Source organism: Equus quagga, chromosome 10 (genome assembly GCF_021613505.1).
Source record: "Equus quagga isolate Etosha38 chromosome 10, UCLA_HA_Equagga_1.0, whole genome shotgun sequence".
Taxonomy (NCBI): Eukaryota; Metazoa; Chordata; class Mammalia; order Perissodactyla; family Equidae; genus Equus; species Equus quagga.
Genome location: NC_060276.1, coordinates 71,672,046 through 71,690,388, shown reverse-complemented (window position 1 = coordinate 71,690,388; position 18,343 = coordinate 71,672,046). Strand labels below are relative to the sequence as shown.

Here is an 18,343-nt window from a genome sequence, read left to right as displayed (position 1 = left end):
TTTTCTTTCAAATCTGATCCTTCTCCAGCATTATGCATCTCAGTAAATGGCAACTTCATCCTTCCAGTTGCTCAGATAAAAAGCCTTGAAGTTGCCCATGACTCCTCTCTTTCGCCCACATTCCACATGATTTGTCAGCAAATCCTGTTGGCTCTGCCTTCAAAATATATTTAGAATCTGACCACTTCTCACCATCTCCACTGTTACCACCCTCATCTAAGGTACAACCACTTCTCAATTGCATTATTCAAAGAGCCTGCTAATTAGTCTCTTTGCTTCTACCCTTGTTCTATTACAGCTATTCTCCACACAGTATCCAGAATAGTCCTGTTAAACGTAAGTCAAATTATGCCATTTCTCTGGTCAAAAACCAGAGAAATCTATGTTACTCAGAAAGCAAAGTCAAAATCTTTCTGATGGATTCTAAGGCCCTGTAGGATCTACTCAGCTTTCCCTCTCCATTCCTCTCCAAACTTATTTTCTTCTATTTCTTCTTTTGCTTAATCCATTCTAGCCAATCTGGCCTCCTTGTACCTTGAACATGATAGGTACACTTCTGCCTCAGGGATTTTGCACTTACCATTTCCTCAGCCTAGAATGCTTTTCCCCCTTGGATATCTGAATGAATCACTCCTTTATTCCCTATGGGTCTCTGCTCAAAGGTTATCTTCTCAATGAGGCCTTCCCTCACTGTATTTAAAATTGCAAAACCACTTCCCAACCCTTCCTATTCCCCTTATGGGTTTATTTTTCTTCTTAATGCTCATTACCATCTAACACACTATATATTTTACTTATTTTGAATACTGTTTTTCTACTTTCTTTACAATATAAATTCTACAAGGGCTGTATCTCTAGTGCTTAAGACAGTATATGGCAAATAGTGGGTACTCAATACATATTTGTTGATGAATGAATCAACCAATTAATCAATAAATGCTATCTGGGCTTTAGACCAAGGGTCAGGAAATTACAGCCCACAGGCCTGCTGCTTATTTTGGAAATAGTTTTATTGGAACATTCATTTGTTTACAAGTTGTCTATGAGTGCTTTCCTGGTACAAAGGTGGAACCAAGTAGTTATGACAGAGATCTATGACCTGCGAAGTCAAAAATATTTACTATATGCTTCTTAAGAAAACGTTTGCCAATCCCTGCTTTAGATTCATAGTAAATTAAGCTGCTTTCTAGATATTGCTCTCTAGATATTTCTCAGGAATCTCAAATCCAACCTCCCCAAACTGAACTTTTCTCCATCTCCCCAAAACTTTTCCACTCTATATTTCTTATATATATGAAGGACAGCCACATCCATCCAGTCAGCCGAATCAGAAATCCAGGATTCAGACATCTCCCTCTCCCACATTTTCCACTTCCAATCACCAAGTCCTACTGCATTTGCCTCCCTGTTCTTCCCACTGCCCTGATTCAGACTACAATTATTTATTTCTCAGGCTATGGCACTACCCTCTATCTTTGTGATCTATTTTGCATGTCATAGCCAAGATAATGTCTCCTGAATATAAGTCTATCCATCATACTGCTCTACTTTCAAACAATGCTTTCCCAAGCCTGCAGGAACAATTCCAAACATTCTAACTCCTCAACTAGGCAAAGTCTAGTCCTTTTAGGACCTGACCCCTGTCTGCCTCCAGTCATCTCCTGCCACTCCTATTCCTATTTCGTGTTCCAACAATACCAAACGACTTGGGGTTTTAGGCCCTTTGGCCTTTGTCCACGCTAGGCCAACTCCTTGAAATTCCCTTTCCCTATTTCCCTTTCTTTCCACCCTCAGTATTGACATAGGTTGTATTTCTCTGCAAGTACCCATCCTTGATAATCTCAAAGTGCCCTGTATTTACCAAATAATATCACTGTAACAAAATGATTGGTGAAGCAGCACTGTATAGTGATTAAGTACTTCAACTCTGAGCCAGGCTATTTGGACTTAAATCCCAGCTCTGTCACTAGCTAAATGGCCTTGGGCTTGTGACTGTCACATAGTGTATATTTATTATAATTTTCACATTTTAGCTTAAAAAATGGCTATCAGAGAAGTTAAGTTGTTTGATGTAACACAGGTAATATGGCAGAGAATGCCAGTTGTTTTCCAATATCCATTATCTCTTTCTTCTTTTAGTAAAAGAACTAAAGTCTTAGCTGGGCACATGGCTGCCCCAAATAGTAATTATACCTCTCTGCCTCTCTTATAGCTAGATATGACCCTGAGATTAAATTCTGACAAATGGTATGTAAATGAAAGTGATATGTGTGACTTCCAGGTCATGGTCTTAAAGGAAAGGGCTGCATCCTAACCATTTCCGTTTCTTTCATCCTTCTCAATTGATATAATGTAGAAGGTATTTAGTCATACAGATGAAGCAGTACCTTAAAGATGGCAGAACAACAAGAAATAAGGAACATGCATTCCTGCTCCTGGCAAGTCAGCATACCAGCCCTGGACCACTCTGCTGGACTATTCCACAACCAAGAAATAAATCTCTCTTCTGTTGGAGCCACTGTGCTTTTGTATGTGGAGTCTTAGCAGCCTAACTTGTATCCTACCTAATACATCTAGTAAGCAGCACAGCTTGTAAGTGAACTGTGGATACCACCTGGACAAGATCATCCCTTTGCAGAAAAGTTTTATTGAATTGTGGTCTGCTAGGATGGTATTAGCAGCTAGCAAGCCTAGAGTCAAATGTAGGGCAATCTGTAGCAAGTGTACAGGACTTGGCAATAAATATTTCTTGTCTAGCCTCATTCCTGGGTTCATTTTCTTATCCTTATTTTTCCTTTTTCATTTGACTTAATTATAATGTAAACTACCTCATATTTTATATACCATATAAAATATACCACCTTAGATTCTTTCAGAATGATATGACATTTAAATAAGTATAGGTATTGTTTTCTTTATAGTTTCACTGTACATACACTTTTGTGTACTTTTATATTTATCATTTATTTTCCTTTGTTTACATTGCTGTCTCCATATCACATTGTTAACTCCTTAAAGGCATGGATGGTGATTTTTTCTTCTATATCATCTAGCAAGGTGCCTGATAATAAAGTAGTTACAGGATCAAGCAATATTTGCTAAATGAATGAATCTCACAGGGTCAGAAATGCTATTAAATGTCATTATGTTATAATGGAATTTCTTTCCATTATCAACTTGAGCCAGGGAGGGAGACACAACTCTAAAATGTGGCTAGGACAAAGTGTCACACGTTTGGAGCAGTGATGGTGAGGAAAAGAAATACATACCTTGACGAAGTGCTCGATTAGGATTTCTACCACAATGTTTTGGAATTTGATGTTCATCATGGCAGCCACAGTGTCCTCCTGAGCTCTCATCAGAGTAGGCCCAAAGATCACCCCCATGTTGGAGGGAGTCATAAGATTCTCTTTGCTGTACTCACACACACTGCCAGAAGAGAAAGAAAATGATTAACAAGATTTTCTCCAAGATTCTCTTGTAACCAAGACTTTGTTAGGTGCTACAGGGGGTTAGACAAACTAAAAAGTAGAAGGAAAAGAGAGGCCTAAAATAGATACGGGAAGAAAAGATTACAAAGGAAACAACTAGCAAAGAATACAAGACAGTATATAATTAGGGGCCAAAGTGAGACATAGCTAACTTACTTAGTGGCACTGTAGGAGTTAAGAGAAGGAGTTTGGGGTCTATAGTTAGAAAGTATTTGGAAAGACAGGAGGGAAGCAAGATGACATTCCAGGCAAGAGGTACAGCATGTATAAACCATATATAAAGAAGAACAAAGCACATAGAGAAAGTGCCTACCAGTCTCTCCAGTCAGGAATCTAGCCCCTTCCCCACCCCCAGTTAAAGAAGCAAAAAAACTGAGAGAGCTGAAGGGGATCCTTAGGATTAGCTCTTTATCATCGTTCTCATTTTACAGATAAAAAAAAAGCAAAGGTCCAAAGAAGGACAGGGATTTGCCTGAAGTTGATGAGGATTATTTTAGGCTGGTTAATTTTAAAACTGTAGATGAGAAGCAGGCTCCCAGGAGCAAGTTTGCTTGCCCTTTGTTGGGAAACATTTACATTTGTAAGGGAAACCTCCATCTGTAAAGTTGCCTCCTCTCTGTGCCAGGAAGAAGGGACAGGACCTTATCTCTAGAAACTCTTAATCAATGCCAAAGGCAAGAACTTAAGTTGTTTACTGTCTGGCAACCTCATGTAACTGACCCCCACCCCAATATCCTCCTTTGTCTTTAGCTGAAAATAATATTTAAGCGGTGGCTTCTGCCATTTACTTAATCCGGTTTGATTCTTATCTAAAAGTTACAGGACCACCCAATAACCAGAACCCTAGTGGCACCCATACCGTTTTGACAATTCTTTTTACATATTCTTTCCTTTGTCTTGTAAAGAGATAACTCACATACCTATGCCTTAAATTTAGCCTTACTCTCCACCCAGGTTTCCAGCAGCAGCAGCTCCCCATGCCAGCAGCATCTCTGCCTGCCCGTGGGTCCTGTCCCCATGCTATTCCAGCACCAGCTCTGCCTGCCCGTGGGTCCTGTCCCCATGCTATTCCACACTATTCTCTAAATAAAAGAGCACTACTGCCAGATCTTGAGAGTCCAAGAAATCTTTCTTTCGACTCCTTGGCTCACCAACCCGGCATCAAAGTGACAATCAGTTAGCCTGATTAGAGTAGGGTCTGCAATCTCAAATTTTCTGATCCCTAGTCACTCTCATTGCTTAAATTCCTTTAAGTGGCTCCCTATTACGTAGAGGACAGGGCCAATTCTCTTCAAAGTAGCAATTAAGGCCTTCTATAACATGATGCCTATTTCTAATCCCAATGCACAGCTTGAGTTCTGAAGCCAACCTGGGTTTTAATTCAACACCACCACTCCTTAGCTGTGCAACAGTGAGTGTTAGTGACCTAGCCTCTCTGAGCTTCAGTTTTCTCACTTGCAAAAATAGTATCCACTTCAGAGAGTTGTTGAATAAATAGAGTTAAATTTCTTTAGTATGGCATCCTGGAAATACTCCATTACAAATATCCCCTGTTATTACATCTAGGCACTGCTGAACTCCAACACTCTTGATATACTACACTGGTTAGACCAAGTTTTCTGGCTACACGATGTTTCAGACCTCCATAGTTTTGTTCATGCCATTCCCTCTGCTTAGAATGTCTCCTTATTTCTAAATCTAAAGAATGTCTATTTATCCTTTGAGATTCACTTTAGGTGACATCTCCTTCAGGACTATCACAGCCCACTGTCCTCGTCTTGATTGACCCCACTGGCAAGGAGCATATATTGGAATTTTCTGTTTCTTGTCCACCTTTTCTGCTAGGTGGTAAACAACTTCCAAGTGTGTGTGTGCCTCGCACAGAGCAAGTACCAACTAATTATTTTTAATGGAACTGAGTGACTCTAGTGCTCTTTCAAATAGTACTGGAGGCAGCCAGGTAAAAGATGTGCAGCCCTTTGGTCAGTTTGACTGTGGGGGTAGGGAGGTGAGGAGATGGGACAGCCCACCACAAACACTAATTTTCAAAACCTGTCCAGGTCAAGTCCCTAAGAGACTGACTCCATCAACAGACAGGCTCTTGTCATTAAGTAGGTAACTGACAGGGACAGAATCTTTAGACAAATCCTAATGAAGTCTGTTAAGCCCATGACAAAGGCTGAGCGCCATTCAGATGATAAGGAACAGCAACCATTCACAGGTTCTTGGTATTGCTGGGCTGGTGATGGGTCCCTTTTAACAGTTTAAATACTTCTGCAATTAACCCTTATTCTTTAATGATGGAATTTTTTCAGATGTTAAAATGGAAAAGCAACTCCAGGCTGCCACCAAGCGATCCAGATAGCTAAACCGTTAGTAACAAGGTAAGGAAGGACACTTGTAAGACAACAGCCTCCAGCATGTGTGAATGCTTATCTCCTTTCGTAAGCTTTGAAAGGAATTGACTTTGGTTGAATATGCCAGAGCTCACTTAATCCTCATAGCACCAAAAGACACAGTATTTTATCTCTGAAGCCTAAGTTCACAGAGGGTAAATCATTCAGTCAAGGTCACACAGTTTGTGAATACACGACAATATAGGGATTCAAACCCATATCTGTTGGGCTCCAAGTCTTACAGTCATCCTGTTGCATCTTACTGCCTGCTTGTCTACTTCCTTTCAAGAAATCAGAGCCCCTGTGGGGGCCCCTTTAAGCTAGAGCCACGTTCTATTTCTCAGAGGGAAGTTCCTGGTATCCTATTTTCCTTCTTGGCTTTCTTATGAGATTTGGAAGGTAATCTATTCTTTGGGGAAATTTCTTTGCATTTGACATCTCTCCTTTTATTATACATTTTGAAAACCATTAAGAGGCAAAAGTCACACCCTAAACTGTAGATTAATAATGACAGAATAAAGGACAAGCAATACAGCTAATAAAGAGTGTTAATATATTGAGATATTTGAGGAAGCCATTTTGGTTTAAAACTGATTTGGCCTGAACTTCTTTTTCCAGAAAGGCCTGACTTATGGTCTGTCAAGCATGCATTATACATCTACTTTAAACATTAAACAGCATCCCAAAGCAAAGAATGTTGCCTTTAAAGATAGGGATGAATGTCTCTCTCCCATATCAGCATTTCTTTGAAGATAAGCATTCCTTCCCAGGAACCCAGGGTCAGATTGACCTGCTGTGTAAACAGCAAAACATCTTGTGACTGTAGTAGGAAAAAAAAGTACTCCTGTCATATTTGATGTATGTTCTGAAACAGTGTATAACCATGCTGTACACTTCACTTCTCTGGAGTACTTTCTTCCCTGGTGGAGATAGCGCTTCTGGGCTATACTCCTCAGATTGATTCATATATTAAACTAACATCATTTTTAACCTATAGATTAAAAATGTATGTATTGTGTATTTGCATCAACAGTATGATGAATGAAACCAAAAATAGGGCATTGTGAGTAGTGAATTAGGTAGGAGTTTGTGATATGATTTGACAACAAATAATTCATAAGTTTGCTAGTACACATTGACTAGAGAAAATGGGTACAACTTCTTGAACATCAAAATTTAAAACAAAAGAATGGGTATCAGAGGGAAGTTGTAAAAAGCCTCTAGTTTAGGAAAAAAATAATTTGATTAGGTGGTTTACATCAGAGGTCATAAACTAAAATGCCTATAAAAATAGAACTACCTTATGATCCAGCAATCCCACTTCTGGGTATATATCCAAAGGAAATGAAATCAGTATCTCGAAGAGATATCTGCACTCCCATGTTCACTGCAGCATTATTCACAGTAGCCAAGATATGGAAACAACCTAAGTGTCCATAGACAGACAAATAGATAAATATATACACAGAATGGAATATTAATCAGCCTTAAAAAAAGGAAATCCTGCCATTTGCAACAATATGGATGAAACTGGAGGACGTTGTGTTAAGTGAAGCCAGACACAGAAAGACAAATACTGCATAATTTCACTTATATGTGGAATCCAAAATAATCAAACTCAGAAGCAGAGAGTAGAATAGTGGTTGCCAGGGGCTGAGGGAAGGGGAAATGGGGAGATGTTAGTCAAGAGGTACAAAGTTTCAGTTATGTAAAATAAGTTCTGGAGATCTAATGTACAGCGATGTGAATACAGCTAACAATACTGTATTGTATACTCGAAATTTCCTAAGAGGTTAGATCTTAAGTGTTCTCGCCACAAAAAAAGAACAAAAATGGTAACTATGTGAAGTGATAGGTATATTAATTAGCTTTATGTTGCGATTATGGCACAATGTTTATGTACACCAAAAATTGTCACACACCCTAAATATATATAATTTTTGTCAATTATACCTCAATAAACAGGGAAAAATAAAAATAAAAACTGAATAAGTTAATTAAAACTGGTTCCATCAATAATGTGCTGTGTGACTTTGAGCCTATTTTTTCCATCCCTAGGTATCTGTTCCCTCATCTATAAAATGAGATTATTAGGTCATCTAAAGCATCTTCCAGCTCTGCTATTCAATGAATCTAAGAAAGTCCTTCTCTTGAAAATAATGGGAAAAAGAGACAACCATACAGTATGTGTCTACTGTGAAGAACACAGAACCATCTATTAAGTATGCTTGCCCTCTCCACTCTACACACCAAAAGAAAACCCCAAAACCAAAACCAAAACCAAAAACATCCCCCAAAACAAAAAAAGAACTGGAATCAGAGGGAGCCCCTTGATCCAACTATGTTAAACTTTAAAGGACAAATGACCTGTTTTCATTAACAAATAAATGACAAGAAAAAAGAAAGAGATGAAGGGGAAACCTATAGATTGAGAAGATGGTAAAAACATAGAGGCACTATCAAATATTGTATCAAGCCTTGGCCTCTGTGTTTTTATTAGCCCTCCAAGTGATTCTGATACATGTAAAAGTTTGAGAACTACTACTATAGACCGGGGGTCTCCAAACTATGGCCATTGGGCCAAATCCAATCTACCACCTATTTTTGTAAATAAAGTTTTACTGGAGCACAGCTATGCCCATTCATTCACATATTATTAATGGCTGCTTTTGTACTACAAAGGTAGAACTGAGTAGTTGTGACAGAGTCTGTATAGCTCACAAAGCCTAAAATATGTACTATCTAATCCTTTATGGAAAACATTTTCTGACCTCTGCTTGAGAGTAAAAGAGGCTTAAAAAACATTTCAACAAGTTGCTCTGTGTGGATTTATTTGGATCCTGACTCAAAGAAACAAACATATGACATATTTGAGACTATTGGAGATTTGAGCACAAAATATTTGATGATTTTAAGTAATTATTATTAATTTATTTTAGATGTGATAATTGCATTATGTTTATGTGTACAAAGAATTTTCATTTTTTCAATATACATATTGAAATATTTATGGATGAAAGAATATGATGTCTTGGATTTGCTTCAAAATAATATGGGAGGAGCAGAAATGGGTGGCGATATAGATCAAGCAACATTGGCCATGTGTTGATATTGTTGAAGCTGGGTAATGGGCACATGAGAGTGCCTTATACTATTCCTTCTACTTCTGTATATACTTGAAATCTTGCATAATAAAAATAGTTTTTTAAAAGGAAAAGATATTAGGCCAGCCCAGTGGTGCAGAGGTTAAGTTCACACGTTCCACTTTGGTGGCCCGGGGATTGCCAGTTCAGATCCCAGGTGCAGACCAATGCACCGCTTGTCAAACCATGCTGTGGCAGGCATCTCACATATAAAGTAGAGGAAGGTGGGCACGGATGTTAGCTCAGGGCCAGCCTTTCTCAGCAAAAAGAGGAGGAGTGGTGGCAGATGTCAGCTCAGGGCTAATCTTCCTCAAGAAGAAAAAAAAAGGACAAGATACTAATGGAGGGGGAAAGTGAGTCAATGTCTGTCACAAAGTGAGCAGTCCTCATCCCTGAGGATGGTGCCCTTAAGGGCAGACAGTTTTGGTTTCCTCCATTGGTGTTATATTATCTGTAATTTACTTTATTTTTATTATTTATTTATTTTGTTTTTAATAAGGAAGATTGGACCTGAGCTAACATCTGTGCCAATCTTTCTCTAGTTTGTATGTGGGATGCTGCCACAGCATGGCTTGCTGAGCGGTGAGTAGGTCCACACCTGGGATCCAAACCCGTGAACCCCAAGCCACTGAAGCAGAACACATGAACTTAATCACTACACCACCGGGCAGACTCCTATAATTTACTTTAAATACTTAAACATAGTCAGTGCAATGATCTGAATTTCATCAATGCCATCAACTGCACCCACATCATTATTTTATGTGCCACTAGGAAAAAAAAATCATTTCATTGTCAAATCATTATGGAATATTTTTGACGACATTTTAAATAGAAAATAAACTCAACAATGAGCATAATTTACCCAAAATAACTACAATATGAGCAGCTATAACCAAGTTTATGCATGTAGAAGTTATGACAATTACATCAAAACTACTGCCTGACAACAGTGATTTTATTGATTCTAGGCTACATCCAGAATTCATTTGAGGGGAGTTTGTGCGTACATAAACACACACAATCACAGAAAGATCTGGAAGAAAATGCACTAATATATTAATAGCAGTGACTTTTGATGCTGGGAATAGAAAGCTTTTACATTTTTTTTTTCTTTTCTGTATTTTCTAATATCTACATTGCATGGCATTGCTTCAGAAATAACAGAAGTGTTATTGCAAAAATGAGAAGACTCCAGTAAGCCTAATAGCTCTTTAGAATGGTAGCCTAGGTTGACGATTGCAAAGGGGTCTTGCATTTGGGCATTGTATCATAGGATTTTATTACCTACTCCAATTGTGTTGCTATAATATTATCTCATCTGCCTTGAGTGGACCTTTCATGCAAGATGCAGTCAGAACATCTAAAAGAAAAGAGAGCTGAGACTTCATTGAGTTTAGGAACAAGTTGTACAACTGTTTCTGTGTCTGCTTGTTGATAAATACCTGTGTGAGTGGCAGAAGGAGGCCTGAGGCTTGCTTCCATTGTAATATTCCACCAGCTGTGAGATTGTGGGGGAGGTGACCTGTAGCATTCTTGGACTTCTGATTAACAGAAGCTATAGGTACCAACCAAAAAGAACTGGATAATTGGGAACCCCAAACTGGCTGAGGTCAGTTTGTGTCTGCCTGTTATTAGCCTAAAAAATGGGCTGGCAGTGGAGACGCATTACAAACGCATAGATATAATTATCATATAGATTACAAAAGCAGTGGTTGGCAGGTAGGATAATTATGTGAATTCTCAAAGCAAATCGATTTTCTTCTCCTGTGTAAATTTCCCTATTGGAACCAAACCTTTTCTTTTGATGAGGAGGATTGGCCCTGAGCTAACATCTGTTGCCAATCTTCCTCTTTTTGCTTGAGGAAGATTGTCCCTGAGCTAACACCTGTGCCAATCTTCCTCTATTTTGTATGTGGGATGCCACCACAGCATGGCTTGATGAGCGGTGTGTATGTCTGCACCCAGGATCCAAACCTGTGAACCCTGGGCTGCTGAAGTGAAGCACGCGAACTTAACCACTATGTCACTGGGCCAGACCCCCAAGCCTATTTTTTATTTTCATTTCCCCTACAACTTTTGGTTATAAAGGTTTTCAAACACACAAAAAAGTTGAAAGAATGGTACTATGAACACTCATACTGTCTATATCTAGACTGAAGACTTAACATTTTACTACATTTGCTTTCTCTCTATATTTTTTCTGAACCTTTTAAAATTGCTTCAACCCTAAATAACTCAGCATTCATCTCCAAAGAACAAGCACGCTGTCTTACAAATCCACAACAACATTTTCACACCTAAGAAAATCTACAATAGTTCCATATCATCCAATATCTAGTCCATATTCAAATTTTCTCAAATATCATGCAAAAAATTACTTTATAGTTGGGTTTTCAAAACCCAGGCCAATCAAAGTTTAAGCACTTCATTTGTTTATGTTTCTTTAGTCTCTGAATATAAAACAGTACCCCACCTCTTTTTCCTGGAACATTGACTTTTTTGAAAAGTCCAAGACAGCTGTCTTATAGAATGTTAAACATTCTGTATTTTTCTATACTCTGTATTTCCTGAAAACTGGATAGCCTTAATTTGATTTCGGTTAAACATTTTTGGCAAAAATATTTCAGTTTATGTTGTGTAATTTTTACTATATCCCATCAGGAGGCACAGAAGGTCAGTTTGTACCATTAACTGATGCCAACTTTGATCAATTAATTAAGGTGGTGTTTCCCAGATAGTTTCATTGTAAAGATACATTTTCCATTTGTAATTAGTAAGTTATCTGCAGGTAAAACATTGAAACTGTATGAATATCTTGTTGCTGAACAATCTTTTACCCAATGGTTTTGATCCATGTGTGAAGCAGGGCACTGAGGTTGAAAACTAGTGGTTTTTCTAATTCTATCATCCCTACCACATTTATTAGATGGGATTCTTCTGTAATAAAGAGATTTCCTTACTATACCTACTCCCCCATGAATTTTTGTCTATTCAAAGTGTTTTAATCAAATACAGTAATTATAGTTTTTGATGGGTTGCCCACAGATGTAATCAGTGTCAGCCTTTTCAAGCATGTTCCTGTGTCCTTGTAACATGAACCTATTAGTGCTTGAGCTCTTCTTTGCTTACAAAGGAACATTTTATCAAGGCTCACCTTGTATTGTCATTGCAGCATACCTGGGATCAGCCATTTCTATAAGAAGCCTGGGTACTTTTGAGAAGGGAATGCTATTTAGAAACAAAGATTTGGGTATTATGTGTGTTCATTGTTTGTTTGGGTAGAATCACTTCAAGACTGACTCAGTGAATAGAAGTTTTTCTTGTTGTTGTTTTGTTTTTATTTTTTATTTTATTTTCTTGTTTGGTGAGGAAGATTGGCCCTGAGCTAACATCTGTGCCAATCTTCCTCTATTTTGTATGTGGGACGCCACCACAGCATGGCTTGATGAGCATTGTGTAGGTCCACCCCTGGGATTTGAACCAGCAAACTCCAAGCCTTCGAAGTGGAGTATGCACTATGCCACTGAGCCAGCCCCTTTTATTTTTACTTTATGTTTTTCATTTTTTATTAAGGTAACATTGCTTTATAACATTGTATAAATATCAGTTTACATCATTATATTTTGACTTTGTAATAGACTGCATCATGTTCCCCACCAAAAGTCTAGTTGCCATCCATCACAAAACACATATGCCCCTTTACTCATTTCACCCTCCCCTCACCTCAGGTAACCACCAATCTGTTCATATCTATGCATTTGTTTGTTTATTTTCCACATGAGCAAAATCATATGGTATTTGTCTTTCTCCATCTGACTGATTATGCTTAGCAAAATACTCTCAAGGTCCATCCATGTTCTCGCAAATGGTAAGATTTCATCTTTTTTATGGCTGAGGAGTATGCCATGGTGTGTGTGTATATACTATGAGTGAACTTGAGCAGTTTTTCATATATTTAAGGATATTCATCTTTCTATTTCTGTGTCGTGTGTGTTCAAGTCTCTCACTCTTTTTGTTCTAGGTATATTGAGGATGAAGATTCTTGAAGGTTGGCCAACCTTTGGGTGGATGGAAGCAGGTGTCTCTCACTAACTGCTAGCAGGAAAATTTTCAACTGAGTCCTTGGCTCCTTTCACATACTGAGACTCTTAGAAAGTCCGAGCTGGAAGAACCCTTTGAGATTAGTCAGTCCAGTCCCCTCATATTATAGATGAATAAACTGAGGCTCAGAAAATGGGAAGGACTTACTTTAGGTCACACAGCAAATTAGTAATACAGTTGGAACTTGAACCCAGTCTCTTCCCCCAGGACAACTTCAAATTAAGATGCAAGTGGCTTATCTGGTAATTTTTTTACTTCTCCTGAGATTATCACAAACAACTTTTTGGAAAGAAAAATGCCTCTTAATGTTCTCTATAAGCCCAAATTGAAAACATTGGCAATAAATATAAAAACCATCCTCTTGTTAATTCTGCCTATTTATCTACATTAATGTCTATAATACTCACTTGCTATACAAGTGTAGAAAGATTTTTCAAATCTTAGAATATCAGAGCTGGATCAGATCTTGGAGATATCTCATTATATCATAGGGGAACCTGAGGTCCAGAGATGTGGAGTGATCAGGATTTATCGCAGGGGGAGACGAAGAGGGTCACTTAGCCTGGAGCCTCACCTTCACCAAGGGCCTCAATTTTAGTGTTTGGCATCCTCTCCAAATGAGGTTAAAATATATCATCACTGCATTTTTGTGAGTGTGCTGATAGCTGTATTTTGTTAAATACAAACACTTAAAATGCATCACAATTTTTCTAAGCTTGTTGTTTCATTTCTTTACTTTTTAGCATACCAGGAGTGGGCTTGAGAGTGACCTTCCCATGGTCATCAAGAAAGCTAGTAGTAAAAGAACTGAAACTAGAAGCCGGGTTTGCTGACTCAAGGACAAAGTGGTTTCTGCTGCACCATGCTACTTCCTAAGAAGCAGAGCTGGCCTTTTATGAGTCAAGGAAATTCATCTTTATTCACAACATTGAACTCTCTGGCCAGGAACCACCACAGTGCAACACACATGCCCCTTACACTCACCCATCTTGGAGCCCATCAGCAGGCCTACTCCCTAGAATGCTGCTGTCTGTTCCTGCTTTCCACACCCAAGGAAGAAGTTGACTATAATTTTAACAATAACTCACATTTCTTGAGACCCTTCTATGTGCCATGCACTTTACCTATGTTCATTCAAATCCATATAACAATCCTGTGTAAAGGCAATACTATTCTCATCTTACACACGACCAAATAGAGGCTAACAGAGGTTTTCCTAAGGTTATACAACTAAATAAGTGGTATTGCTGGTATTTAAAACCAGGTTTATGTGATAGTAAAGCCTGTGTTCAGCCCACTCTGCATGGTGTTACCCCTCAACTGAGATGTATGGTGACTCTGGGAGGATTTACACAAGGGTCAAGGAAAAATTATTTTCCTCATACAGCACTCCCACTGCCCAGGATGAAGCACTTAGGGGTTGAGACTTAATGAGCTGACAGGCAGTTTCTCTGCAGTGCTAACTTGTAGGCCAGTCCTCTAATAGGAAGTTTTTCTGAAAACCCAGCAATTACTTACTTGACCAAGTGTCTTATAAGAAGTTCCAGCATCTCTCGGTTCTTTTCTGGTAGTTTATATACCAGGGAGTGAATAGCTCCCAGCCGGTAATCCAGGTTGTCAGACTCTGAGAGAGAACAGAGAGAGAGATAGTTTGCCTTCTGGGCAATTGGATCAAGCAAACTCTCATACACACAAACATACACACACACAGAAATAGACAGTCAGAGACACAGATAGAGTAAGAGAGATAAAAAGAGAGAGGGAGATAAACAGGTAAAGAGAGGCCAAGAAACAAAGACACTGAGACAAAGAGAGAGAAAGACAGAGAGACCAAAAGGCAAAAAAGAAAGATGAAAACAATAGAAAGATGAAGAAAACAGAAGAGAGAAGAGAAGGGAAAGATGAGAAGGTAAGACTGTCTCAGAGGAAGTCAGAATTCTTGGTATAGCAGGTTTCTCCTAAAGTTCCATATGTAAAATTCCAGCTGGAAACCCTTGCCCACCCACCTTCCTTGTGATACTGGTAGGTATGCTTCCGCCTCTGGGTTCCTGTGAAAATCACTGTGAAAGCTCACAGTAAAGATCAAAGATCCCTTGCCCCAATAAAGGTTCATTATGAGGACAAGTCTCTTGAATCTTTTTGTCACATACCACACAGGGCATGATACAGGAGAAGGATCACATTGAGGTAGGGAAGGATCATGCAGTGGCCTCAGCCAAAACTTTTAATGCTTCTTAAGCTGTCAACTTTTGGGGTGATTCTATATGCCTTATTTCCCATGTACCCCTCCACGATCAGCTTTAGTTTTATCATCTAGAAAATGTGATGCTAGCACTAACAGATTAGGAGTAATGATTCACAACATAATTGCAAAGCATTTGAAAAGGGAAAGTGCTAAAAAAAAAAAAAGCTGAAACAGCGACTGTAGTGGAACCATTTTCCTGTTCCCTGGTAATGTGAGCCAATGCTCTTGTTCTGATGGAAGAAGCATAGTCAATCAATAGTCATCATACTTGTCATATCTTTCAAATTATCCAGTTTTCTCCAACCCACTCAACTAACATTGATTTAGGAAAAATAACATAACATTTGAGTTAGACAGTTAGCAATAATACTCTTATTTGGCAGTGAATAGAATCTGCATATGTGTTTTTGGTTCTTCCCTCAATTACTTTCCCATAAGCAGTTTTCTAGGCTTATTGCTGTAAACATTATTAAGAAGCCAGGACAACAGAATTAACTAGTAGCATAAATACTTACTGGCAGCAGAGACCAGCTCTTTGTGAAGTCTGTAAGTCATGACAGGTTCAGAAAGATTCCTGAAATTAACGAAGACTGTAAGTTCCTTTGGGAAGGGAATTGCAAGGCCTTAGATTCTCAGTTCTGTGTGCAGCAAGACTGAAGTTTCTGAGCCCCACAGCTTAGTGCGACTACATACATTTATCTCCACCTAAAATTTTGTCAGAGGAATCTAGTTGCTAATAATTAAACAGAAGACCTGCAAAGGTATGGGCTGAGACCTCATGCAAGGTCTTCAATTAGTTCCCCAAAGTGATAAGAGGCACAAACCAGTCCTTTAAAATTCCAAAGTGGACCCACTCTGAATGCTATTATGAAGTCCTTACAGTCTGATAGTTTCTTAGTTTCTGAAGTGCTTTCAGATCTGTGCTCCCATTTGACCCTTCCAATAATCCTGTGAGGTGGAGCAGTTATTAAAATCTCTGTTTAATGGAGGAAGAAACTGAGGCTCAAATAGATTTATTTATTTATTCCAAAAATACTGGCTGAGCACCTACTCATGCCTGGCATTATGCCAAGTACTGCGGATCCAGAGATGAAAAGGACATAACCCAAACCTCCAAGGAGCTAAGAGTCTAGTCGAGGAGAGTGCCATATACAAAATTTGCAATGCAAAGGACAAGTGTGATGATAAAATAAAGGCAGCTGATGGGTGGCTCAGAGGAAGGAAGTAATCTACTCATAATAGCAGCAAACTCTTCACTGTTCTAAGTCATTTACATACATTTACTCATTTAATCTTCATGACAACCTTGTCAAGTAGATATTGTTATTATCTTCCTTTTAGAGGAAACTGAGGTTCAGAGAAATTAAATAATTCATCAAAGACCACACAGCTAGGAAGTGGTAGAACTAGGCAGTGCGTTGCGAGTCCACGCTATTAATCATTATGCTATACTGCTTGCCACTGTTATTACTGTAGTAATCCAGGTGAGAGATATCAAAGGCCTAAACAAAAATAGTGGCATTAGGGATAGAAAAAAAAAGGCGAGGAGAGTTCTTTGAAAGACAATAAAAACAGAACTCCTTCAATGATTGGGTATGTTGGTGAGGGAGAGAGTAATCTGGTTTGGGTGAATAGATAGAATAGAACTTGATTCAGAAGGAAGTGGAGATGCCAAGTCAGAGGGGCTGCTGGGATAGCCAAAGGGAAATGTCTATTAGAAAGATGGGTGGAGTGCCCTTATAGATCTCAGAAGTAAATGTGGAAATCATGAACCTATGAGGGTAGTTAAAATCATGAGTACAGATACCACTGCTCAAGGAAAGACGGCAAACCAGCAGCCCAGAGCTACATGAGGCCTTCCAACATTTCTTATTTGTCCAGAATAGTGTATAAAAAAGAAATGGAATTGAATCAGTCATCAGAACACGAGAAATTGAGATATTTCACACAAAAATCTGTATTTTCCACTTCTATTGAAAAACTGAAAGATCTGGCTACATTGAGCACATATGGTTATTTGTGGAAGTAAAGAATATTGCTGTTTATAAAGAAGCAAAGGGATTGCTATGCAAATAAAGATTCAATATGCACTGTGTTTCATATGAAAGTAGTCTATTTCACTCATTTTCATGTCCTGGCCCCTGTAGATATTTGAATCTTCCATTCCTCCTGTGTAGTAAAAGGAGAGGAGAGCAATAGCAAGTACCAGGTAGAAAGTCCATAAAGGAGAGTGCTAAAAATGATCAAAGAGGTGAGAGGAAATCCAAAAGCAAGTGATACAGCAGAACCCAAAAGATCAGAAAGTTTCAAAGGAGGGCTTGTTAACATTTTCAAATGCTACAAAGAGGTCAAGTAAGGTAAAGACTGACAATCGTCCATTGTGTATGGCATTGTGTATAGCATTGAGGAAGTCACTGGTGACCTTGGCAAGAGCAGCTCCAGTGGAGCAGAAGGGGTGGGAGTCAGACTGCAGTGGGTTAAAGAGTAAACTGGGAGGTTAAGAAATAGAGACAGGGAGTGTATATTACTTCATATACTGAAGTCGGGAAGGGGTGAAGTATCTCTATTCTTAGGTAATCTCATCGAAGCTCCTGCCTCCAATTATTGTCTACATTGTCAATGATTCTCAATTTTTATCTCCAGCCCAGAACTCTTCTCTGAGTTTCATTTCTATATATTTCCTATATATCCAATTGCCTGCTTAAAATCATGCCCTAATCTTTTCAAAGACACCCAAATTTGACATACCCAAAACCTAATTTGTCATCTCCCTCAAATCTAGTCTTTTTCTTGCGTTTCCCAAATCAGTAAATGCATGACCATCATTTAGTTGTATGGGCCAGAAACATGGAAGTCATTCTTTTATCTTTCTCTTCCTCATTCTCATATCTAATTTTACTCCCTAAATCTCTTGAATATGCTTATTTCTACTGATCTCCACTGCTACTCCGTAGTCAAGCAGAA

At 38.7% G+C, this 18,343-nt stretch overlaps 1 protein-coding gene across 2 annotated transcripts in view; it reads right to left on the bottom strand.

The window, feature by feature from the left end:
• The window catches only part of OPHN1 (oligophrenin 1), a 495,334-nt gene that overhangs the window by 67,441 nt on the left and 409,550 nt on the right, over window positions 1-18,343 (bottom strand). For both annotated transcript variants that reach the window (XM_046673421.1, XM_046673422.1), the window contains exons 17-19: window positions 15,895-15,953; window positions 14,653-14,758; window positions 3,270-3,429 (exon numbers count right to left, since the gene is read on the bottom strand). In XM_046673421.1, the coding sequence (XP_046529377.1) occupies window positions 3,270-3,429; window positions 14,653-14,758; window positions 15,895-15,953 (325 nt within the window). The remainder of the gene's footprint in view (window positions 1-3,269; window positions 3,430-14,652; window positions 14,759-15,894; window positions 15,954-18,343) is intronic.